This window comes from Melozone crissalis, unplaced genomic scaffold (genome assembly GCF_028551555.1).
Source record: "Melozone crissalis strain CALT ecotype California unplaced genomic scaffold, PUWL_Pcris_2 ptg000164l_1, whole genome shotgun sequence".
NCBI lineage: Eukaryota > Metazoa > Chordata > Aves > Passeriformes > Passerellidae > Melozone > Melozone crissalis.
The window spans coordinates 101,821-127,575 of NW_026535934.1; the positions used below are offsets into that span (position 1 = coordinate 101,821).

The window sequence follows — 25,755 nt, forward strand, 5'->3', positions numbered from 1 at the left end:
CAGCTAAACTGAAATGTGGGATAAGAAGGCTCACACATTACAGTGTTCCCACAAGGGTAAGGAGACGTGCAGCCAAGGGGAGGCTGTAGCATGAAATTAAAGCTGATGATACATCAGAAAACCCATAGGATGAATGAGAGGGACACAAAGGAAGGTTTCTTATCTATGTACTACACAACAATTTCACGGAGCAGTAAGTGAAGTTCCTGAGCAGCACACACAGAGGCATTGTCTCCCTCAGCAAGAGGCAACCTAACAAAAGAGGCTGGTTCACATACCAAAGGATGTCATCCCTTAACAGAAGAGAGAGGGAGCAGTGATTCCCTTCCCACGCGCTGATCTCCGTGGTCTAAGGGACTGTAGATCTTGGCTAAGCCTTGTCTGGAATCACAAGACTCTGCAGAGGCAGAAACGCGCTCTGGCACCTTCCTGGGGCATTAGGAGCATCTCCAACAGAGCAGAAAAGCCAAGGGCTTTTCCCACTGCTGGAAGACAACACACACATGGCAACTTGCAGGCTGGGGAGAGGAGACAGGCTGGCAGGGAAGTAAACCCAGACCAGGGCACGGGAACAGCACTGCAGATGCACAGCCAAACCAGTGCCCAGGGATTGTGGCATTAGGGGTTTGGTTAGACCCACAGGACAACTGCAGCACCACTAAGTCCCAGGGCTGCAGAAACTACTTTAACTGTTCTATCATTAGGAGTCAGCTGTGGAGCGGGCTGTGCACTTTGGCAGGACTCCAACATTTCCTTTGCATTAACTTCCTTACAAACATGTGCTTTCTATTCATACAAATTATAGCAGAGACCTCCACTACTAAGAATGCAAATTCCCCAAACTATCTCCCAGCTTTATCTCTGGGTGATCTAGAGAATAGGACAGCAATATAATACTGCTGTCTCCATTCCTGGGTTTAGTTCCAGCTGACTGCAGACAACATCATGAAAGTAGGAAATACATAATAGGTACATAATGATCCAAATGGAAACTCCTCTGGTCACTGCCCTGCAAACAGCTACCAGGACTTGTATTGCAGGTTAATACTGAGAAACAACTTGTTGCTGCCAGGGATTCCAGTGAAAGGTCACCAGTGGCTGCTGTAATGGTAAGGACACGCTTACAAAATGTCACTCACCAAACCAGAGCTGCCACAGAAAGCAACAAGTAGAAACTACTGCTAAAACTAAGCTGAGAAAAGCCACTGTCAGAAGAGTTTCTATAAAAATACCACACACTAAGATGTTACTGCAAGAGAGTAAGAAACAGGGAAATGCTCATTGGAAAAAGAAAAAGCAGCAGGCTGAAGGGAGAAAACCCCCATACATCAAAGACAGTTCCTCAAATTATGGTTATAAAATACGGGGGCTGATGATGACACACAATTACATCTCTCCTTTTATTTTGGTATCCAATATGATTTTAGATTCCTTCCCTAAAGAACCTGAGATAGAAAAATTCAGATCCAGTGTCTGAAGCTGAATAGGACCCTAATTATTTGAAAGCACAATTGTATAACAGAATGTGCCTGGTCACCTTATGAATGCATCATAATAAAAAATGGAAAAAGATAATGTGGAGATTGAATGCTGAATTCTCTCATGTCATGTACATCTTAAGCACTAGGCTAGCCCCCAGAGATGGTGGCTGGCCCTGAGCCAGTGTTCCATCCCAAAGGATGGGACTCAGGGAAAAAAAACCTGAAACCAGGCTGCTGGACAAGAAAAGATGATTATCTGAGCCAGAGAGCATTCCTACAATAGGAAACTAAGTTTATGAAGGGATCAAGGGAGTCTAAAATGAGAGGAAAGATAAACCTAGAAATGTATTTAGCTGCTTCCTTTACAAGGCAGCCAGAGCTATAGCCTGACACTCCGTCACCTTTCTCCTGAAGGAATGCAGGATCTGCTATCACAAAACCACCTTGTCTGGAAGAGCAGCTGGTTGCTTCATCCTTGTGTGCCCCCTCCCACCTTTGGACAGTCTGTAGGTTGCTGGGACTGCAGACAGGAAGTTATGAGCCCTCCCTGTCCAAGTTATATCACTCTGAGAAGAACACTGGTTTAGAGGCCAGTAACTTCTAGAAGAAATTTCATGTTTGATAGCTTTAACTCGCTGTTGTATGCTACTACTGCCCTCTTACTCTCATTTCCTGCTTCTTTCTTATCTACATTTTAGACTTGGCAGTGTTGTTCTTCCTGAGATTTAGCTGAACATGGCCAAAGCCATGGTAATTCAGCTGTAGGAACTGGATTTTCAATAGATAATGAACATGCATACAGGACTTTTCCCACACACTCTTCCAGGAAATCTTAATCAAAGTGAAATATAACAGGAAGAAACCTGGTATTACTCAGTCTGGTGATTATAAACATCTGGTTGTTGATTTCTGCTAAGACCGAGTTTTTCATGGAAGCTCTTAATAAGCAATAAAGCACTAGATGAATGAGAAAATTAATGAAGTTTTCCATAAGCAACTAGAAAAACCTCAAAAGTGAACACCAAACAATATTTTACAATAATCTAACTACTTGCATGCTAGCTTTGTCTAATCACAACAGGTGAATTAACTTTTAGAAAACAAGATGGATGGCAGTTCAAAGCACCAAAACTGGACCTTACTGTTACTTAATGCCCAGGCTCCTATCAGCACATCAGGTGATGCAAATCATCTACAGCTTCCACCTCCAAATAGAGATGTTAAGTTTCTAAAGAGCCATAGAATGATGTAAAAATCTATACTGGAAGTCAGGCTTGCCTTTCGAAAGTTTTGTTTGCACTGTGCTTATACTTCTAAAAGAAAAAAGAAAAGGTGGTGGAGGTCAGATATTCCTCCTCCTCAACTCACTCATTTTTAATGTCCTCAAACAGCTCTTTAAAAAAGGAGATATTTTCTTTATAATTGGCTCATCAAAAGCCCAATACTTGTTGTCCAGATCATTCATTCTTTGAACTCGTGCTTCAGGGAGATTTTTGATAGGCACTTTATCTAAGACACCCTGAAATATCCTTAACCGTTTCAAGTGGAAACAGTGTGTGCCACACTGAGTCAAATTTTGTATTCAATGTCAGAAACACGTGACAGGTGTTGTGCCCAGCTCAGAACGATGATAAGGCTGACAGCATGGAGGATTCACCATAGACAGTGGATTTGTCATGGCCTTTGTTACTGCTTTGAGGCTTTATTGGAAACATGCCCAATGACAGGAGATCCTGAGGTTATTCATGACCCACAGCCTCCAAAAGGGATCCTGTCACTGAAACAATAAAGCTAAATAGAGTCAGAAAAGAAATAAATTTTAAAAAGGGAAAAAAATCTATTTTTTTTTACAGAGCTACTTCATTATGCATTGCCCACCAGTCCATCCTCCCTTAACAGCAGTCAGCTCTAAAGACCAAAAAAATAGAACCATGTGACAGATACTGCAATGAACTCAGGTAAACCAGTTTTGTGCCTCTCTGTCTCTTGGAATAGACTTAACACTGAATGATAGGAAACATTCAGGTATGGGTGAAGGGAAAAATAAGAATATTGATGCCTGCAAAAAGAGACTTGGAAGTGGCAGAGACATTATAAACAGGGTTTTAATACGATGTGAATTACAAGCACTTGATACAGAGGGGATGATATATTGATTTTCCTCATTCTGAACTATGCCTGTCACTAAGATCAATGGAAGTCACAAACCTATATCAAGGAAATTATAATATGTGGAATTATTTATAGAATGGCTGCTCCAGGTACACATCAATTGCAGCATCATAATGGCCCGACTTATGACTGAGGACAAAGCCATCTATTACATATTGTAAATGAGAAAGTGTGCATTGCCATCATTGCTTCATTTTCCACATTTTTCATAAGTGAAAGGAAGAACTAATAGAAGCATTCTTGTACAGCCTTTTTTTATAAAGAAGCAACAAACATTGTAGAGTTTATCACTAAACGACAACAATTCCACTTACAAACTAAGTCATTAAAAGAACAGCTACAGGCAGTATTTTCCAAAACAGAGTTATGCAATGTACACCAAGGCAAATACGCTGAAACTTTGGGAATCACTTCTGGATTGCTCAAAATTCTGGGCACCCTGAAGAAGCTGAAAAGCAGCAGCACACAGGAGGGCAGCATCTCCAAGCTGCTGGTGGCAAGGAAGCATGAACCTGTAAACGCATGCTTCCTTTTTCCACTGCAAAAGCTCTGTCACCACTGGCAGACAAAGAAAAAGTCTAATGGCTACACAGGCACCTTTATAATTTTCATATCTCAAAATTATGGCATTTCCAATAAAGTCTGCTTTTGAATCACCATTTACTTCTACAGTTCACTTAGTTTCACAGCAGTCTCTACCTCCCACTGTTAACTCTTAAAAGAAGCCTTTCAAAGGTCAACCCAAACTGTTAGGATTCTAGATGGTAAAACTGAATTTTTCATGTCTACTTGTTCTTCTGAAAGGCTTAAAAGCAATTTGTGGCAATCAGCACAAAGGGATTTGATTGACAAACTTTAACAAAGTGATCTAGAGAAGATTCATTGGGAAAAAAACTGCTAAAATTGCAAATTAAATGGCAAATAGTTTTTCTCTGTCTGCCCTTGAAGGAAAATAGGTTCTCTTCTTAGACGTGAAAATTTTGAATTCGGGAGGGAAAAAGAGGAATTTGGCTGGGTTTTTTTTGTATTTTATTTTTAAACCTCTAGTATTGTGTTAGACTGATAGCAACCAGCATAGTTAGAAGATTTATTTCTTTACTATCCTGATGGTGCAAATTATTTTGTATGCTACTGCCACTACTGCAAAGCCTTTGCTTTAGTCCTCAGACAATCCTATTACCCAAGTCAAAGTAACTCATTTTTCACCTACTTTAATTCAGTTCTGAAATTCATATACAGGGCAAGAGCAGGATAAAGCTTTTGTCTGTTTGAAAGTACAGCATAACTGATAGATTTTACATTTTTGTAATGGTGCTTCAACCTCATATACCCATTTGCTTGTTTAATTTTTAAGTATTATTCTGATTTTTTTGCCTTTACAACATTCTTCTGTGACTTCAAATTACTGTTGCCTGCAAATATAACTAATGTGTTAATCTTCTCAACTTTCAAATCACTCACATGACATAAACCCACTCAAAACCATTTATATTTTGATCTACAAAAACCTACTACATTTTTTTACTAACAAGTTCAGGTTTTTTAAAATTATATTTATGTCTGTGAAAATTTTCCAATCTCCTACTCTACTCAAAGCTATTCTAACATTATGGCGATTTTATGTAATTAAATTATTTTCCTGTCTGGTAACTTACTGTAGTTTACATACTTTTGTATTTATTGGAGACATACCAGAAAAAAAAAAAAAGCATTTGAAATGCCAAAAAACAAAATTTAACACAGAAAACTCAGAATTCATTAATGATAAAATATGTAGTTATGAAAGACTGCACAAAACTCATTCACTCACTGAATCACTACAGAGACTGAGGGATTTATGCAAGGTGCAATACATCCAAAACAATACAGCTCAGTTCAACACACCACATCTCACTGCATTAGTAGCACTTGTCAACTAAACCTACAGCTAAGCCATCTCAGCTCATTTACTCTTTATAAAATTACCTTTTCTCTTCAGAGCAGCTATCTTTGCCAAAGGACAAAGGGTTTATGTGGGCAAACCTACAGTATTAGTCTACACATTAAGCACCTATTCTGGCAATAATAAATATGAAGGTCCAGAATTACCCATTACAGACCGTAAACATGCTTGTTTACTTATTAGGATCTTTATAAAGCCACCATACAAACAATTTGTGTTTAAGAAAAGTCCAAGATATGATTCAGTTACTTCTTTGCAGGCTGACCAAAATATTTTCTATTAGTTTTGCAGTGACCTTTGTTATATGTTATTCTAGTGTCGGGGATACACATTTTAAAACTCCTCTTGACAATGTGATTAGAACTGTTACTATATGATTAAAACTATATGATTAAGCTCATTAAAACCAATGATGAAAGTTTCTTTAGATAATCTAGCATGTGGATTAATTTTATGATTGACATTTGTTTGCTCAAGAAGGTTTTTTTATTCATCAAAGACTCAGGTAATGAAAAATCTTTACATCTTTTAATTACACATTCCTGATAATATCAGCCTCAATTTCTGCATAGTTGCAATTTAGAATAAAACATGTTTTAATTCACTTCTTCTAAAGCGCAGTAAAGATTTCATCAGGTATTAGTGGCAAACACCACCAGTCCAAACCTACTTGGATGTTTCTTTTCAATAACGTGACTAGTAAGAATTGCCATGCGTAACAAATTTTTCTTTTGCTTTCTCAGTGTTTGTGTAGATGTCGAACAAAAAATTTAATGACTGCGCAAATGGTTTTTAAAATACCCTCAAAATTGAAAGATAACTTTTTTTAAAAGCAACTGCTGCTCAGACTACTGCTCATATTCTACAGTCGGTGAGCTGACCCTTGCAAGATTTCACATATCTGTCTCACAAACTGTTAATGACAGATAAAACACACCGCTGCAAAGAGCCTGCCCTGAGGTGACCCAGCAGCAGTCAGGCTGCTGCTCAGGCAGGCCTGGGCTCTGCTGGGCACTCAGAACCAGCCTCAGACCCTGTGCAGGCAGGCCTGGGCTCTGCTGGGCACTCAGAACCAGCCTCAGACCCTGTGCAGGCAGGCCTGGGCTCTGCTGGGCACTCAGAACCAGCCTCAGACCCTGTGCAGGCAGGCCTGGGCTCTGCTGGGCCCTCAGAACCAGTCTCAGACCCTGTGTGCCCGTGGCCCTGGGCTCTGCTGGGCACTCAGCACCAGTCTGGGCTCTGCTGGGCACTCAGAACCAGCCTCAGACCCTGTGTGCCCGTGGCCCTGGGCACTCAGAACCAGCCTGGGCTCTGCTGGGCACTCAGCACCAGCCTGGGCTCTGCTGGGCCCTCAGAACCAGCCTCAGACCCTGTGTGCCCGTGGCCCTGGGCTCTGCTGGGCACTCAGCACCAGTCTGGGCTCTGCTGGGCACTCAGAACCAGCCTCAGACCCTGTGTGCCCGTGGCCCTGGGCACTCAGAACCAGCCTGGGCTCTGCTGGGCACTCAGCACCAGCCTGGGCTCTGCTGGGCCCTCAGAACCAGCCTCAGACCCTGTGTGCCCGTGGCCCTGGGCTCTGCTGGGCACTCAGCACCAGCCTGGGCTCTGCTGGGCACTCAGAACCAGCCTCAGACCCTGTGTGCCCGTGGCCCTGGGCACTCAGAACCAGCCTGGGCTCTGCTGGGCACTCAGCACCAGCCTGGGCTCTGCTGGGCCCTCAGAACCAGCCTCAGACCCTGTGTGCCCGTGGCCCTGGGCTCTGCTGGGCACTCAGCACCAGCCTGGGCTCTGCTGGGCACTCAGAACCAGCCTCAGACCCTGTGTGCCCGTGGCCCTGGGCACTCAGAACCAGCCTGGGCTCTGCTGGGCACTCAGCACCAGCCTGGGCTCTGCTGGGCACTCAGAACCAGCCTCAGACCCTGTGTGCCCGTGGCCCTGGGCTCTGCTGGGCACTCAGCACCAGCCTGGGCTCTGCTAGGCACTCAGAACCAGCCTCAGACCCTGTGCAGGCAGGCCTGGGCTCTGCTGGGCACTCAGAACCAGCCTCAGACCCTGTGTGCCCGTGGCCCTGGGCTCTGCTGGGCACTCAGCACCAGCCTGGGCTCTGCTGGGCACTCAAAACCAGCCTGGGCTCTGCTGGGCACTCAGAACCAGCCTCAGACCCTGTGTGCCCGTGGCCCTGGGCTCTGCTGGGCACTCAGAACCAGCCTCAGGCTCTGCTGGGCACTCAGAACCACCCTCAGACCCTGTGTGCCCGTGGCCCTGGGCTCTGCTGGGCACTCAGAACCTGCCTCAGGCTCTGCTGGGCCCTCAGAACCAGCCTCAGGCCCTGTTCGCTGGCAGCCCTGGCCTGGCTCAGAGTTCCATGGAGCCCCACGTACCTCCTCATGCAATCCAGCGCCCGGATGAAGAAGTCTTTGTGCAGCTGGTGCTCGTCCCTCAGGATGGAGCACTGCTCCAGCGTCACTGACATGGATGTCCTGTCTTTGGCACTCTTGCAGCAGGTGAAGCGCACTCCGTTCAGCTTGCGGCAAATCTGAAACACGGGCAGGCCCCACAGGTCAGCCCTTCCTTCCTACCAGGCTGCGCAGCCCTACAGCTCTGCAAGCCCAGCGAGGGCTTCCAGACAGCTACAGCACTTCTCAAGAAGAAAACATCTTCTGGAAGTTAGTACCAGTACACTGAATTCCTGAATTTGACATGGGACTTTCATAACTATAAAAGAAACAGTTCCTTCACCGTTTCCTCACTGAATGCAGCAGCTGCCCTGTTCAATGAAAGCTAAATTGTCTGAATATCTGATGAATGAAGATATGGTGAGTCTTAACTCACAAACATGAATGTAGCAGACTAACTTCTTGTGAAGGTATGGAGTCAGACACATCTAACTTACATAGTTTTTATTTTCAACAGGTGAACTGTTCAATGTATGGCTCACAATTAATAAAGTTTAACAAATTGCTGCCATGGATTGTCTACTTTCACTTATACTTTGAAAAAGTTATAACACATAAAGGAAACATGACATTTTGGAGGATGATTCCTCCTCTTAGGAATCAATCTGTGGTTGTATCATTCCATTAGTTTATACTATGGTTTCAAATGATATTTTACTAGAAAAAGAAAAATTGAAGGAGAGCTTCTGTGCCCAAATCTACCATTTCCCAGATATAACCTGTCCTGAGAAAAGGTAATACTTTGCTTACACCTATCCCTGGGGAATCACAGCTGTAATGGTACAAAACCTCAAAATGTTTGTGAGAATGCAGCAAGGCAATAAACTACAGCAGGAATCACAAAAAGAAACTTCCCGCATTGGCTATCATGGGAGAGCTCGCAGGATGAACTGGAACATGAACTGAAACATGACCAGTGTCAGTCCAGCAAATAAGTGTTTCTTCATCTAATGCTAATTGCATTCTTAGAAATTCTATTAAACAATAAATACTATTAAATTCTATAAAAATCAGAAAATACTTAGAGCCTTTAAGTTCTTTGTGATACCATGGTGAGGACAATCTCAAAAGTTTAATTTAGGGAACCAATTAAGGGAATCTTACTTAGAATCCAAAGAGGTACAGGATAGTGAAGGAGAACCTATGAGTGTTTCTTCCATCATATAATTGAAAATTTTAAAAGTTAAATCTGTTTAAAAATTTGAACAGTTGCACTGGGATTTAAAACAAGTACTATATGATAATCTGCTTAAATAATTATGTGAAAGAACTGTTTCATTGAAGAGATTAATTCTCTTTGCACTAGTATCTTTGGAAGCCCCCGATTCATTGGGGCTATTCGATGTGAATGAGTCCTAAAAAAATTTTAAAATATTAAAAAATCATTTATAAAATAAAGTAAAAAAATCCCAGGTAATTATTCTGGATGAGTGATGGGCTCATATGTGGAATCTTGTACTTCCACTGCAATAAAAAAGTGATATTGCACAGCTACTGCACTGACAAAGTTTTCTTCTTACATCTTTTTCAATAAATAAATGGAATATAGAATAACAGTGTGTAGATCACTAGGACCAGAAATACACATTTCAGAAAGTTAAAGTAAGGGAACCAAGCAATCGTGTCCCACATCATACCTCAAGGACACTAAAAAATTATTTTGAGTAATTTTATATTATCAAAGAATGGATATCAAACAAATCACTCAAATTCTAGCAGGTTCTACCAGTTTAAAAAGTGAGAAAAAGAAATTGTCTGCAAAAAACTATTACAGCACATCTGCCTCCTTTAACCAGTGAGTTTTCCAGTCATTTCCTTAAAATCCATTGCAGTTACAAAGTCAGCAAGCTTATGAAAATGAGTTTATGGTTAGTTCATCAATTTCTTTGAAACAAGAGAGCTCACCGTTGCAGCCAGCCACATGATTTCTACATTCTTTCTCTTTTTGGCCTGGATATTTTGATGAAGACTTTCTAGCAATCCCTTTAAATCATTTTGTTCTTGAAAATGTGGTAAACCTGGGAAAAAAGGACGAAAAAAGTTGCTTATTTTGATAAGGTTGGTGATATGATTGTCCCGACTAAAGAACGCTCATGGTAAAGAACAGGTCTATTATTTACAGCCTTGTTTTGGAACACAGGATAGAAATTACCAGCTAAATATTTAAGGAATAAGCAAACCTTATGTCTTTTGAGTATTGCCTTGTCCTCCCTAAGATCTTCACGTGGAAATTTGAAGTATCTTCAACCTTTATCTTATAAATGGATGGTGAAAAACAAAACCAAATCTCTGCTGTAGTTCTGTTCATCAGCTATTACAGACATTCAAAAGAAATCAGAAAAATAAAAAAAAAACTGAGTGTATTACAACCTGCTTTGATGGGATGATTATTTTTTAAAATTAAAGTAAAAAATTAGGGTTTTGTTTTCAAATTGAAACATCTAGTTTTTGTTTTAAAATATGCCTTAGATTTTTCTATAATGTAAGATAAGGGTTAAACAGCACTTAGTATCCCCTCTAAAAAGTAACAAAGTATCTTTCTCCTGAAATTAAGTGGGGCTTTATTTTGAAGTAGAAAATAATTTCAAGTTTGCTTAAAATCCAAAAATTTACCTGCTTGTTCGGGGTATGGAATTTAAGTTGAAGTTTAATTTATCCTACATCTCCAGCAAAAATTCAAGAGTAGGCAATTTAATTTCCCCCTCTGTTTCATATGTATATAGAGGAGGGATTTTTCTAATGTTGCATTTATCCTTGCTAGTTCTGAAAATCAATAAAAACATGCAGAATCTGTTTTTTGAAATTATTTCTTCTCATGGTGGCAAAGTAAAAAGAATTTAAATCATAGTTATCACCAAATAAAGGGGCCAGAATCAAGTGGAACAAAGTGAAACTAAATTGATCAATGGATTTCTTCAAGCAGAGAAAGTAAATTATCCATCCAGTGAGGGGAAAAAACCCCACAACCCAAGCCCCAAACCCAAGCCCAAAAACTTATACTCAATTGGAAGAAAAAAAATGAGGGAAGTATTAATGAAGGTCAATATCCATTCTCCTAACGTGATCCAAGTTGGAATGATCCCTCTCATCAACAGGCTTTTACCTTTTACATCTAATAAATTCTGTAGTTTCCCTTATCCATGATTCATAGGAAGAAGTACTTTAAATCTATTCAAAAAGAACTAAGTTGCTCCAGTCATACTGTGCTGTCTAAAAAAACTCACAAACAAACAAGAAAAAAAGAAAAAGGGAGGAAAACGTACATCCAGAATCTGTTTTGCAATAATTTTAATGTGGATTGTTTTACCTCTGTATCACAAGCTCTGATTGTACATTAGATAATGTAGAGCACATAAAACCACATCACACTCTGCTAGACTATTACACTTATGGGTGCATCTGTTTCTTTAAAACAGAGAGCACAAAATGGCAAAGATGCTTTGAGATGATGCAAATGTATCACTAAACATTCTATTGCTCCCAGTAGCTTTCCTTTGGGTCACAGCAGAAAACGTGACATCTCAGAGGGATGACTTCAGCACAGGTACAGCAAGAGTCTCCTAATTCACAGAACTGCCAAAGGGGTTGCACCTTGACTGGAAATGATCAATGGCCTAAACTCCTTGGGTCCCCCACAGTACCAAACCACCAAATCAGGCTGATAAGGGGGAGAAGCCTGGAAATACCAAACAGCCTTTTTGTTTTCAGGTACTTACGTACTACTAAACAACTATCTTACGTTTTTGGACCCTTACTGTCTTAGTATTTCTATAAAAGCAGTACCATTTTGAGCTATATTTGGTCAGCATTTTTGGTAGGAACCTTGCTGGAAACATGCTCTTATTTTCAGTTTCTGCTAAAAGAATTTAAGAAGTTAACAAATGGGTAAATGACGAAGTGTATGTTCATCCTAAAGACAGAAAGTCAGTGGATGCTTAGTTACAAGCAAGACTATTATTGCCAAGGAGAAATACAGACACAAGAGGAAAACTAACAGCGAAGGTGGCAATACCTTTCAGGGAGTGGGAAATTGAATTCTTTGAAAGGGAATATATGAATGAGGCAGCAGGCCAGGGAGGCTACCAAGGGTGGATCCAACAGCCTGGCAAATAGGGCTGCAAATGCTCAAATTCTGTTGGGCTTTTTGAGCACTGTTTGGAACTGACAGCTTTGGGAACACAGTCCTGCATTGATTTTGTAGCACAGATTTGGCATTATAGGAAATTATCTGGATAGGTGGGACAAAACCATCAAAAAGCCATCAATATTGAATGCCTCTCACGTGGCCCCAGCACCAGGGTTGCTGCCAGCCTTGTATGGAGGTTTGTCTTCCAGACGAGGGGGAACAGGAGTGGGATTAAGTCCTGCCACAAATGAACAAGTTTGAGAGCTTCCCTTTTTTCCCAGGGGGCTGGTTTAAAAGGCACATTTCTCCAAGGCAAAAGACTGACTCTGTATACTGGCAGGGAGCTACTGGGAAGGGCAGTGGAACCAAAAGATGCTTTATGTTCCACAAAAAATTGTATAAAGAAGAGACTGAGTTCTTAAAGGTAAAGAAAAAAAGCAAGAAAGTTATAATAACCAGAAAATACACGATGAACTAGACACAATTAGTTCTCAAAAGCCTTCACAGTCTGAAAGAAGTCCAGGAACTGTGTGGCTCACTAATAATCCTTCAGGAAGGCAGTACAAGTTTAAATTGTGTTAATGAAAAGTAGCCAATACTGTCTGCATGCAGTATTTTATAAAATAAAATCCATTTATGAGGTAGCAGATCTACCTTAGTCCTAACCTGCATGAGGTTAGTTTTTCGAGGATGTTTTCTTAGCAAGATTCCCCTCAATTAATCACCCAACTTATTGTATGAGTTTCTCTGTAGACATCCTGGAAATAAATACTAGGTCTGTGGGGGGATGGATGGGCATCCTGCCCATCATTTAGGAAGGGCTTTTGTTTCTGTCAAAATGATTAACAAATTAAAATCATCCTGATATAAGAGATAAACATGTATACATACGCATGTGATGTATTAAAGTTTTACATAGCATTTAAACATCAGGCAGTTAAATCTCCCACATTTGGGACTATAGTTTGGGCATTAAAACTAACAGGATTCGATTGATGCAGATGTTTTCTTCAGTCCTTGCTTCTGGCAATCAGAGTAACAGCATAGTAATGCTTATGTTTATAATACAGAAGTTCTACAGAAGTGGAATACAGGGCCTATTCCAATGAAACCTTGTCGTTCATATAATGATGATGTGGCTCATTGCTTGTATTTGATCTGCAGATTTCTCCATGGTTCACCAAACCTCAACATATTTTCAGAATAAGAACAGAGGGTATGACTGAAGCTGATGAAATTGCCCACCAAGTATTTATGTAAAAATACAGTAGGTACAGACTGTCCTCTACATGAAATATTAACAAACTTATTATTTTAATAACTTAAAATAGCTGTTCAGTTCATCATTCCTCTGTTTCATTTTCTCTGTAGTTTCTGCTGTGGCACAAGGCCTGAAATCACTCCTGAGACCAGCAGGGTCATGTACAGGTACAAAATGTTTAAATTTATGGAACAAGTTATGGGATTCTGCTAATATTACTGTCTTATAACCTTCTACCTACTCAAAGCTTTTCAAACCGATTTGGACATTGCATTATTTTGTACTCACAATCAGGAGGCATTTTTTCTGTAAATAACTTGTAATATTCTTTGAGAAGCTCTAAGTTTTCCTGGTTAATGTTTTCCTGCAAAGTGGTATCTCCAAACCTATGAAAATACACAATAAATTATGAAAAAAACCCAAAACCCACAAACAACAACAAAAGATAAATTATCCTTCATAATTATTTCTTTGCATAAAGAAATAACTTTGGTGCTAAATGCATTAGATTTTGTCAAACATGCAGTAGTTAAGTTCTTGTATGCTTTGGAATTAATTTTTGGAAACGAGATCATCGCTGATGCATACTTCTTCCAAAACTTTATTAACAAAGCAATCTATTTACAAACATGCAATAAGGCACTTATTCTTTTCCCCTCACAAATCGTGAATAAATGGAAAGGCACTTTGGGGGAATTCCAATTCCAAAAATTGGGTACCACAGGCAGAGAACACCAACTCTCCATCTCTTAGTGCTGCTACTGCTTAAGCATACCAATTTCTGTAAGAGCTGGATAATATGGAAGTGACACAAGATGGAAGAGAAGCTTATCTACAAAATAACTGTAGCTATAAAAACAAATATCTTTCTCTCTGAGACCAAGATTTCTACAACAGCCACATTTCACATGCCAAGAAACTAAATCTCACGGTACTACAGGAGATATGATTGTAAAGACACGAATGTCCCCATGACAATTAGGGCCAAAGTTTTGAAATTCATCTTCAGAATAGATTTGAAAAGGGAATGGAGGAGTACAGGAAGAGAGGCATGGGCAGATAAGTGAGAAACTCAGAGAGAAGGGGACACAGATCAGAAGATACCAAATATGCTGCTAAATTGGGAACAAGGGAAGCAAATATTTCAACAGGCCACAGGGAGAAGATGTAACTACTTCCTTAGTAGCCATTGCTGCACTGTCACATGAGAACATTTCTTTTAAATCGGAAACATTCTCAAGTGTATTCTATCAAAAAACAAATTAAAAGATTTTTTTTCTAATACAGTAACATTTCCTAGAAATTTGCCACGAAAGTGTTTTTATATTCTCAGGTTCTTTATCCCACAAACCCCTCCATGTTTTTAGCCATAAATCGTGTGTGGTGTTTTCAGTCTCAAAAACAAATGTACAACTTTAGGAGTTAAGCAGCATTTTGAATTAAGACAAAAGCAGACTGTAACTGCATGCATTAAAGCTGCTTCTGCATTGAACTTATTTTCTTGGCAGATATTAGTACATATCCATATTTATAAATATGCAGTTATTTTGTTTTCTCCTATGGTTTTCTTTGCACACAATGTAAAATGACCACTGGGAACAACACTTCCTGCCACTTCACTTGCAAGCCAGACATCTTTTCATACCAACTCCTCTACAAGCCCCCAGGTAATCAGGCTATTTCTAAATGTTGTCAAATTTTTCCTCAGACTATTCATAACTCAGTCCTTCCTGCCTATCTCACTCGTGTAAGCTCCCACCAGCCTGCTTCTTGCTTACCACATCATGTCTTACCTCTTATTTTTTGAGTGTCCCACTCAGAACTGTCATGACTGATTTTGTTGGTTTTGCACATTATGAGTTTGGCCACGTCACTCCTCTCAGCACTTTTCTCTTTATGTCATCAGAATAACCTATTTTCATTTTCAAGAAGTTTCCAAGTTCTCTAACCAGCTATCCAGCTCTTTCACAGTAAAATGCCAGATTTTACTGTCTTTAGATTCAGTCTATGTCTCCCATTTCAACTTTCTGCCTAAATTTTCTCACATACCACCACTCAACTTGGAGAAGTGTCCCATAAACATTCACAAAGCTACCTAATGACATTCTTTAGTAGACTTCTTTAAAAGACTGGGTTTACTTGGCTGTCTACAGTGAACAGGAGATAAAATCCTGTGGTGTTTAACTTCTTGCCTATTACCCAGGTTAAGGATTTTCACTGTATCCCTCCATTACTCCAGCTACAGCTTTGCTATAAGCTTTTGGCTTAGAGCAAATGCAACCTCAAGATAAGCATTAGGTATTTTGGACGCTCTGTTAATAAAAGCAGCTAAAAGAAAAGAAGTTTTAACAAAGTAGCTGTCTGTATTGACATCTTGACTTCTACTTTGCAGTTTTAGCCCTGCACAAATGTGGTAATTTAACATGACTGACAGATACCCTTCTCTTGGAAGAGAAAATTAATACGTTGGTGAATCCATGACTATTTTTATACTAATTAATTAGTTTCCAGCAATCTGTTGCAGAGGAGTACTAATTTCTCTAGCTTATCACTTGTTTGGTCTCTTCAAACCCATCTTCAAGATGTAAGAATTTTGAATTTTCAAACTTGTGTGAGAATTTCAGAGTACTGCATACAACCAAAATTCTGCATCTGAAATAGAAATCCATTTTGCACCTGTATCCAAGAGAAACATGGCACCAACTCTGTGAAACGGAGCCCTGCTTATGATCTTATCTTCATCTGGACTTTTTCACTGTTCTACATTGCTTCATAGCTTGTGTTTATTTCCTTTAATACCTTTGAAAATACACACTGAGTCAATGTGAGATTGTCTAAGAGCAAATAACAAAGAAGATTTGTTTCTAATCCTGAGAGATAGCCTGTACCAGCATGGAGTACTTGGACAGAAAATGCAACGTGACTTTTCCTTACCTCTCTGCCAGTGTTTGCTGCTCATTGATTCCAACATTAAAGAGCACTGGATACATGCGAAGCAGCTTTCCCTCTTTAATCTCTTGTGGCAGCAGCTGAAACATCTTTGCTGGGAGCTGGACCTCTATAATGTAATGTTCACTAGCAACAATGAAAACAAGAGTGAGGATGGGGTTCTTGAATGTCAGGAAAAGTTTCTTCAGCCAGAGAATGGTTGAGCAGGTTGAACTGGCTCCCCTGGGAAGTGTCACAGCACCAAGCCTCACAGAGTTCAAGAAGCATCTGAACTCTCAGGCACGGGGTGTGATTCTTGGGAAGCCCTGTGCAAGGCCAGGAGTTGCACTTGATGATGCATATGGGTCCCTTCTAACTCAAAATATTCTGTGATTCTGTAAAGAATGTTCCAAAAGCGCCTCTAATAAAAGAATGGCCTCTAATAAAAGCATGTGAGCTCCTGAACAGAATTTCACCTCCCCTGGGTGGCTGGTGTCTACCACCCACACCAGATGATCAGTGCACTGCTAGACAGTGCCACACACTTTGGATTGATTTGTTTGTGCACACAGAATGTCAGGTTTAAGCACTTTCCTAGAAAAAACAATTACAAGTAAATATGCTGACTCTTCAAGATAAGAATTTGTAGTTTGATTTTTCTGTCTTGCATTTCTACAGTCTTTCACTCTCATTTATTGAGCCATACCATATAACAACCAAAATAAAAATGGAGGGTTTCTAAAAAAATTATTAGAAAATAACTAGATTTTCACCTTTTCATCTTTTCTTTTTACGGTTCACTTCCAATGCTGTTTGATAGGAGCAGTCTTATCACAGCTCTAAGAGGAATGGCACTCCTCCACATAAACCTTGTAGATTTTATTTTTAAAATTTTTTTAATTTTAATTATTCCCATTGTATTGCCTATCATATTCCAGCCTTCCTGTTATTTATTCAATCCCTTCTCAGAAAGCCCATATGATGAGAGTGAATCATCCAGATTAATTAAGTAAATCAGTGGTGAAAGCCCCCTTCAGAGGAAACATATATTTTCTAAAAGTTCCTGCTTTTAGCTGAATTTAATTTACAGTCATCTTAAGAGCAATGATACTATTAAGGAAGTGATTTTTGCAAAATAAAACTATTTGGAGCTTCAGACTAGAATAATAATAAAGATGAAAAATCCATTCCAATCTTGTTAACCCTCAAATAGCCAAAATAAACGGAGTATTGCAGTATATGTCCTGACATTCAGCAGTACTCACGTGAGATTCATAAAGGATAAGTGATTTTGTGCAAGGATTTCTGAGACTGCCTATGTCCTGTGTGATTTTCAGCAGCTAAAAAAGGCTTCCATTTTTAAAAGTGACTACTAAGTTTTTAATACTAAGTGGCATCGGAGTTTTTTGGTTTCCATCTTAAAAACAATCAAGGCCTAACTCTTGGAACTGCAGTTTCATTTCTCATGCTGAAATACAAATTCAGGACATTCAAAAGCAAAGTTTCTCAGTTAGAGACCACATTTGTAAACAATGGCCTTGTCACTTGTCCAGGGTTCAGTATCCATGTGTGAATAATGCACCAGCAGCTCTGCACAACACAGACGCTGCTCAGATTAATCTGTATTAGTAACTGGAACTTCAGCTTTTTATCAGGAGAGTAACCCAGAGCCTACTGGCTTTTAGAATCCCTACTAACTCACCTTCTAAAAAGTAAAACAATGCACTTTCAATAAAACAGAACTCAGCAACAAGAAAACCATTAGACGGGTTTCATGGGCTACAGATTAAAACTGCAGCTCAGTTTCCTGGGCTCCAAGAAACAAAGTTCTTACCGCCTTCCACTTATAATAGGCAAAAAATCTTCTGACTTGGCTTCAATTACTCTAAACATTACTTTCTGCAAATCTGAAATGCCCACAGCCATGTCTTCGAGCATCCCTGCTTCTTCACCTACATGAAAAGATTAAAGAGACTATTAACAGAGTTGGCAGATCAGTCACTGTATAGGTCAGGGCAAAGCAATATATTTTCCAGTCTGTGCATCTAAAAATCACAGTTCTAAATCCACATTACAGTAACCTACATAAAACCAGACTCATTTCTTGAACTGCTGACAATTCTGTGCCCTAAATGGTAACCATGAGTATTAAGCAATTCTGAAAATCAGCCTGCTCTATATAGACATAAAATAACCTCAGAAAAGCCATTTTTGTCTATTCTGAAAGTTTTCAAAAGGCTTTCCTGCTGATGGAGGACAAAGGTTTTGAGAATAAAAATAAGCATCATGTAAAATGAAGAAGACAGCTATCTCCAAATGAGCAACTGCATAATAAAGCTGCACAAATGCTAAATTCCTCTACTTTAGTCAAAATCTCTGATTCAGGGAATGATTCCAATAGATCTAGTTCAAAGTTTGAAAGATAAGGCAATTTCTCCCTCCAAATTTCCTTTTTAATACATATCAAATAATGGCATGTGTAACAAACTATGAAACTCTTTTCAGGCTATCTTCACATTATCAGCACTGGGGATCAGGGCCGAGGCTGATAAAAGCAGTAAGTGTTTAAATCTTCCGTTTGCATTAGTTTTATAAACCTGCTATTTTGGGTCAGGTCTGCATGGAACAATAAGCAGGCCGTGTTCTCTGAGGAACTCAGAATGAAACAGATTAATAACTTTTGCTGCAGAATTAACAACACAGTGTCAATGACTTCAGCTGTGCTATTATGTGCAAGTCTACTGTCTTGTAAGGACAAGATTTGATTCAGCAAGCCAAATAAGAGGCTTGCTGAGGTTAAAATAAGAACTTCCTGGGTAACTTCTGGGCAGGGAACATAAGAAACTTTGTCCAAGAGCAATACTTACTGTATGTGCTAAGGAGTCCTTCATACTGCACCAGCAATCCAACAGTGTGAAGCTGTTGTAAAAATCCTTGATCATGTAAACCTGTGTGCAATTTGATTGCAAAACCACAGACCAATCCAGCGAGTTGTAAAGATAATTAAAACATGTGCAAGAGTGTTACAAGACAAACAGATACAAGACATTTCAACTGTTACAAGACAAACAGTTAAAATGAGGCTTGCCATCATTATACACAACAGAGGTAGCACCTACATATTTGAGAAATCAGCATAGGTATTTCTGTTTAGTGACTAAGTACATGATTTCATAATAATGTATTTTGATGGGTTTTTTGGGGGTGTATAAAGTAGTGAAATATTCTGTTAAGGTATATTAGATAAGCTTAATTTGTTTTGTATCATTGTGTGTTATTTACACTGACATAAATAAGACCAGAACCTCACTTGTCAGGCTTCAAACATGCAAGACTGTGAATTAAACATGTGAATTCTGATGGATTTGAAAGTGGTTCAACATCTAATGTAACTGAATCTCCTAGGCAGCTGCCAACTTAAGAGAGAAATTAAGTGAAATGTTTAGAAAAAAATCTATCTGAAAAAAACATGATATACAGGAGAAGACATAAAGAGCTTCAGTTATTTGCCAAGAAAAGACAGTTCTAAGGAAAGACATGCTAATAGTATTTAAACACTTAAAACACTGCCACAAACTGAAAACAAATTGTCTTCTCCCTATTTCCAAGGTGACCAGGAGAAAAAAATCTCCCTGGCTTGGATGCTGCCTAGCCAGTACCATGGATTTCTACTTCCTATTTAATTTCTTACCACATTATAAATTATTTAGGTGAATATAATGGAAAATAAATGAAAAAGCTGTATCAAATTGTAAGGGAAAAAAAAAAAACCAATGAGAAAGAAACCCACAAACACTGGCATGAAGAGTATGCTTATAATTAGAGCAAGAGAAGGAAGTGAGCGACACAAGACAACCTACTGCTTGGCTGAAGACGATGTCTCTCCTCAGGGTCAGCATCAGGCACTGGGGCAAGCCACAGGCAAGTTCCTGGAGCAGGACAAAGGCCATGGACTGCTTGGCCCTGGTCACCACCTCTGCCATGCAGTCCTTCAGCGTGACCACCAGCGGGTACAGCTGCTCGTACCAGTCACCTACAACACGACAGGTCATCTGCTCCAGACTGGAAAACTCGCAGTGAAAAACCCTTCTTCACTAGGAAGGATGGCAGGAGCAGCTGTGCACATCACCCTTCCCTTTAAAACAACCCCTGCAGCTCTCCCCAGACCACTGTGGGACCACAAATGCCACTGGAGAACATACTTATAAGCAGGATTCCATCTTACCACTGGGAATGGGGTTAAATCCCTGGCCTGAATCCAACTGCACTCTGAAACAATGGCCTTTTCCAACAGTCCCAGCATCCCTGTAAAACTGGTATTCAAGTGTCACAAACAGAGTACACAGGGAAACACATAAAACCTCATTTAGCACACAGAGATTAATACAGTGGCGATGGAGTCTCCTTTCAGGACTCAGAACTGGCTATGTAAGAAATGAAATAGCATCAAAAATGCAAAACCAGAGAGAATAACCAAATATTTAAGAAAAGGTGGGTGCTGGAGGGTAAAACACAATAACAAATAGGTATCTGGAAGGGTATCACCTACTTAATCTACAGGCTGGAAATATAAAAAGCTTCAGACCATATTCCTTTTTTTTTAGATTCTGTGTTGTTCTCTTTAAACATTTAGACATTTTGAACTCATTTTAGCTATTTCTATCAGAGAGATGCAGAGTATTTTGAAACATGTTTTTCTCTATGAAAATACACGCTAGGCATATTAAAAAAAACACTCATGAAATGATTGAAAAATGTGATTCCTTAATACATTACAAATGAAACAGTGATAACTAGGAATGGAGGAGAATTGGAACACCTTACACAAACTTGCCCAATAATCCCAGCTACTCCTGAATTTTATATGATTTAATAAAATCAGACCTGCCTGGTAGTTGCATATGGCTTTGCCTACCCCTAAGTTGAGCAAATAATAAAAACAAATAAATAAATCCCCCTCCTTCAGAATCTACATCTCAGTTTGATTGTACAGTTTGAAATGAGGGAAATCAACACTCTAGAAGAATCTATATAAAAGTTGGGAATGCAACTGACAATGCAACAGTCTATAATTGGCTCATATTTTCTGTAGGTCAGTGTAATTAAGAATCAATGATAATTAAAATCTGTTGTAATTAGGTGCAAGACAGCAGCGTGTTGTTTCAGGTAACATTCTGAGTCAGGCCAGTAAAACCTCATTAGAACTGAGGAAGTTCTTGAGGCAGAAGACAGCTGCCTGTTGCCAGTCAATTTGGCTGAGCTCCAGAAAAACACACAAATTAATAAAACTGCAGCCAAGAAGACTGCAGAGAGCTTTGAAAGCTGGGAGAAATTAGAGAAAGCAAGGAGCAGGAAAGGGGAACAAGGACAGAGCATGCACAGAGAATCGGATGAGCTCTTTGTTAACTTTGTGGTCAGACAACATGAGTTTTACCACAGTCATACATATTTAACCATGAGTAACACAGACTGAGGAAGCATTCCCTGGAAAAAAGCAGTTCTGAAGCGAGTGTCATCCTGACAAAACAGACCATGAGCCACCCCCAGGCACAAGCTCCAGGTGATTTTATACATGTCATTGGCTAACAGAGTGATGACACGCTGTGTGCCAAACGCTGGTGTACACGTTTTAGAGAGGCTGCTGGAAAAATGGAGAGCTTGCAGCGCAGAGCTACCAAGATTTAATCTCCTTAAGCTGATGAAAAAGACTGAGCAGCAACTTGATTTCCCCTCTTCCTGAGGAGAAAATAACAAGAACTAACTGTGGTGTTTATTCCAGGGAATAAAAGCAAAAGAACAACCAGAGGCTGCTGCAAAACACAGACGAGTTTAGAAATAAGGTAGACAAAAAAGTGTAATGTACTGGAAGCCAGTGTAGACAGATCAGGCAATCTAAAGTCTCAGTCAAATTACAATCCTTTATTAATTTAAGCAATATACATATGCCAATAAAAGCATCAGCAGCAAAGTAAGCTCAAAGTCTAAAGTCTAAGAGTTCTCTTAGAGTGACTCAGTAAATCATATTGTATACATTTTAGAATAAGATATTTTTCAGAATACCTTTGTAGAATCACTTCAGGAAAGGAATAATACAAATTATTGCTTTTAACACATTCATGGACTCACACACATTGAGCCTTCGGATCTCAACTTTCTTTTAAATTAAAATCACAGCGGAAAATTGTTTGAAGAAGGGGTGAAGAATTAACTGAATGAGTGACCATCTAAAAAAAGGAGATTAGAAGCAAGAACAGAAGCGACAAGGAGACTCCGGGATGACTGTCAGGTTGCTAAAATGACATGGGCAGCCTGTCAGTTTGGAACACTTAGCATCCAGAAGAACTGTCAGAGTCTCCGGATAAAGCAAAGAAACTCAGCACAAAAATAGAGCTAGTCAGCCACGGGAAACTAAAACAAGGCATGAAAACCAAACATATTAAATTAAAAAATTAAAGGATGAAACTAAAAGGACAGTACCACCGCTATGCAGTTAGAATGAGATTAAAACAAAAGTGCATGTTCCACAAAGCACTGAGTAAATATTCCATGTTCATTGCCAAGAGAGTGATGGCAGCTCAGTCTGTGACAGGATTTGCCCTTTGGTTACTGGAAAACGCCCTTCAGCCCCATGTTCCTGTAATCAACAGGCTGTGCAGGCAAATGACCTGCTTAGCACCCAGCTAGTCAGTTCTGCGTGCTCATATCCAAGTTGCAATATGTCAAACCACATGTTAAATTTTATAAACTTTGGCAGAAAAGCAAGCTTCTGGTCTTTTCAAAGTCAGGCCCACTGAAATGCTCATTAAAATATGCTGGTAACCAAAAAGGATGCTTCAGCATAGTACTCCTATCTCCTTTAGCCCTAGCAACAGATTAAAAAAGCCAATTTTGTCACTGCTATTTGTGCCACCTAAAATCCATAAATTGCTTTAAGTCACTTCAAAACTTGAATGGTATGAAGTTAAAAAACCAAACCTTAAAGAAAAAGCAGAAGAATGCATAATGTTGTGCCCTTAAAGCAAAGGGGGGCACTACAGCCACACAAATGTAAGAAATACAAATATAAATGTGACGTATAAATGTAACAGCAGATACCCACGAGGTAACGTTTCACTTAAATTAATCACTCGCTACCTGATCATAAAAATATTCCATGACAGAATTGAAATAATTAGAGGTAAAAAAACATAAATGAGTTGTCTTTATATCACAAAGTGATCATTAGACAAACTCTGTTTTAATGAAAAAGGCAGGCAAATCAAACCAACCAACCAACACAGCAGCAGTAAATCCCTAAAATCAGCATGAAATAATTAACCCAGAATTTGATTTTACTGACTTAGGAAAGGAACAGTCTTTGAATTAATGTTTTTTTTTTTTTAAAAGGGAGGTTTAAAAAGACAGAAGATTGCACATATTCAACTTTGCACCATAAAAAGGTCAGTGCCTTATTTCTTTATTTTGCCACGCAGCTCTTGGAGCTCAGCTGAACTGCAGCTGAGGGCTAAGCTCTTTGAAAAAGGAGGAGGCTTTGTACTCATAATGCTGCAGCAGTTCTTGCAGGAACAATAAAAACCTGAATAAGATTTCCTGGTGTTCCTGCACTTGAAGGTAGCAGTTTGCTTTGCACAGTTTGGGTGTCCAGAAATTTGGAATTCTTGGGATTTATTATTCCACTGCAACCATCCAAGATTTTCTCCACTGTCACATGGATTAATAGCTAAACCCAAAACCATCCAATAATACCTACATGAGCATCTCAGCATGCTTAGTCAGAGTGAAAACAGAAAGAGAGGACAAAGGTAATAAAAGACAAAGCTAAGAAAATCTAATACACTTTAAGCATAGGGAGGTTCTGTGAATGCTGTGCAACTAAATATTCTTATATCTTGTTTTAGTTTGTTGATTCAGTTAAACAGTCTTTCCCTTACATATTTTTCAGCTTCTGTTTTTAGCCAAAGTACTTAGAGAAAGTACTGCTGAAGGGGATTGTCTTGTATTCCTGGGCTACATTCAGCCCAGATAAGGATCCTATCAAAAAGAAAAGGATGACACAGAAGAGAGGGGAAAAGGGGAAAAAAAAGCATAAGTAAAACTTTTGTAAATACAAGCTTCAAAGAAAAGGAAGGAAAAATGTGAGGAAGAGGAAGGAAAGAGAAAGCTTTTCACATGTGACTGCTCTAAATAAATTATGTCTGCTGCTCAAGGACACAGACCACAGAAAAATTTTTCATCTTCATGACTAAACAATATTTTATAATAAAAGCTTTTCTGAAGATTCCAATAAAACTAGAGCACGGCTTTATTTCCCACAGAACATAGCTTTATTTCCCACTTCTACCAGCCTGCATTGGAAGGGATGCAACGAAAGATGTAGTCCCCATCCCCAGGGCAATGAAAGTCCGAAATTTTGAATCTAAACTTATATAGTCCCCAACAGGTATGAGATAATACAAGAAAAATAAACCCACATGTGTCTGTAGCAATGTGAGTATGAACAGAGGTCTCCTGTAATTCCAGCTAGGAAATGTGGCAATGTTCCCCAGGTGCTCTTTGCAAACCTATGCTGAAGGTTATCAAGGGCCAGTTCACGGAGCTCATGATTCCATAATTCACTTAAAGGCAAAATCCAGGTGCAATCACACTGGCAACTCAAATTGTTTGTGATGCTAGGTGGATCCTGTGTGTATCAAATGGGGGAGTCCTCACGCAGAGGCAGCGAGGGAACGGCTGGGTGGGAGCTCTGACAGGAGGCACGAGCAGCAGACAGAAACAGCAGCCACATGCAGCAGCCAAGCACAGACATCTGTCGGGGCTGTGCCAGCACCAGAGCCAACGCTGTGTTCCACTGGCACCTCTAATGCTGCAGGACAGGCTTTCACATCACAACTCTCACGGAAAACGAAAAGGCAAAAGTGAAAAGAATTTAATGTTGTCACATATTTCTCCAAGGCAAACCAGACTAGAGTCAGAAGAACAACAAAAAAGCCCTCTCCTTAAAAATCCTTCTACTCTTCCTGATTTATCCTGCAGAGGATTCATAATCCTGCGACTGATGAAACCATAGCATGTTACCTTGGTAACTGTAACTCAAATTCAGTCTTTAGAATACACTCAAAGGTCAGACTGCATGAAAAGTTAAGGCTAAGGAAGGTATAATTCACATTGAAAGGCAGAGTACAGCAAAAAAAAGTGCTCCAGTATCTCCAATTACAAAGATTCCAAACAACAAATATAAACATGTTTGAAAAAAGAGAGTAAGACCACACAATGCTATAGTCACTGAGACTGCAAATATCAACCTACTTTAGGAAACTCTGAATATATGTTACAACAATATCTAAATTTATATGAAAATGCTATTGCATCAAAATATTGTCATAATATTT

General features: G+C 39.5%; 1 protein-coding gene across 1 annotated transcript in view; it reads right to left on the reverse strand.

The window, feature by feature from the left end:
- Nucleotides 1–25,755, reverse strand: part of LOC128948881 (inositol polyphosphate 4-phosphatase type II-like) — a 128,684-nt gene that overhangs the window by 16,519 nt on the left and 86,410 nt on the right. The window contains exons 14-20 of the mRNA XM_054293642.1: nucleotides 20,228–20,399; nucleotides 19,234–19,358; nucleotides 18,201–18,318; nucleotides 16,373–16,513; nucleotides 13,727–13,824; nucleotides 9,957–10,069; nucleotides 7,977–8,131 (exon numbers count right to left, since the gene is read on the reverse strand). Coding sequence (XP_054149617.1) covers nucleotides 7,977–8,131; nucleotides 9,957–10,069; nucleotides 13,727–13,824; nucleotides 16,373–16,513; nucleotides 18,201–18,318; nucleotides 19,234–19,358; nucleotides 20,228–20,399 — 922 coding nt within the window. The remainder of the gene's footprint in view (nucleotides 1–7,976; nucleotides 8,132–9,956; nucleotides 10,070–13,726; nucleotides 13,825–16,372; nucleotides 16,514–18,200; nucleotides 18,319–19,233; nucleotides 19,359–20,227; nucleotides 20,400–25,755) is intronic.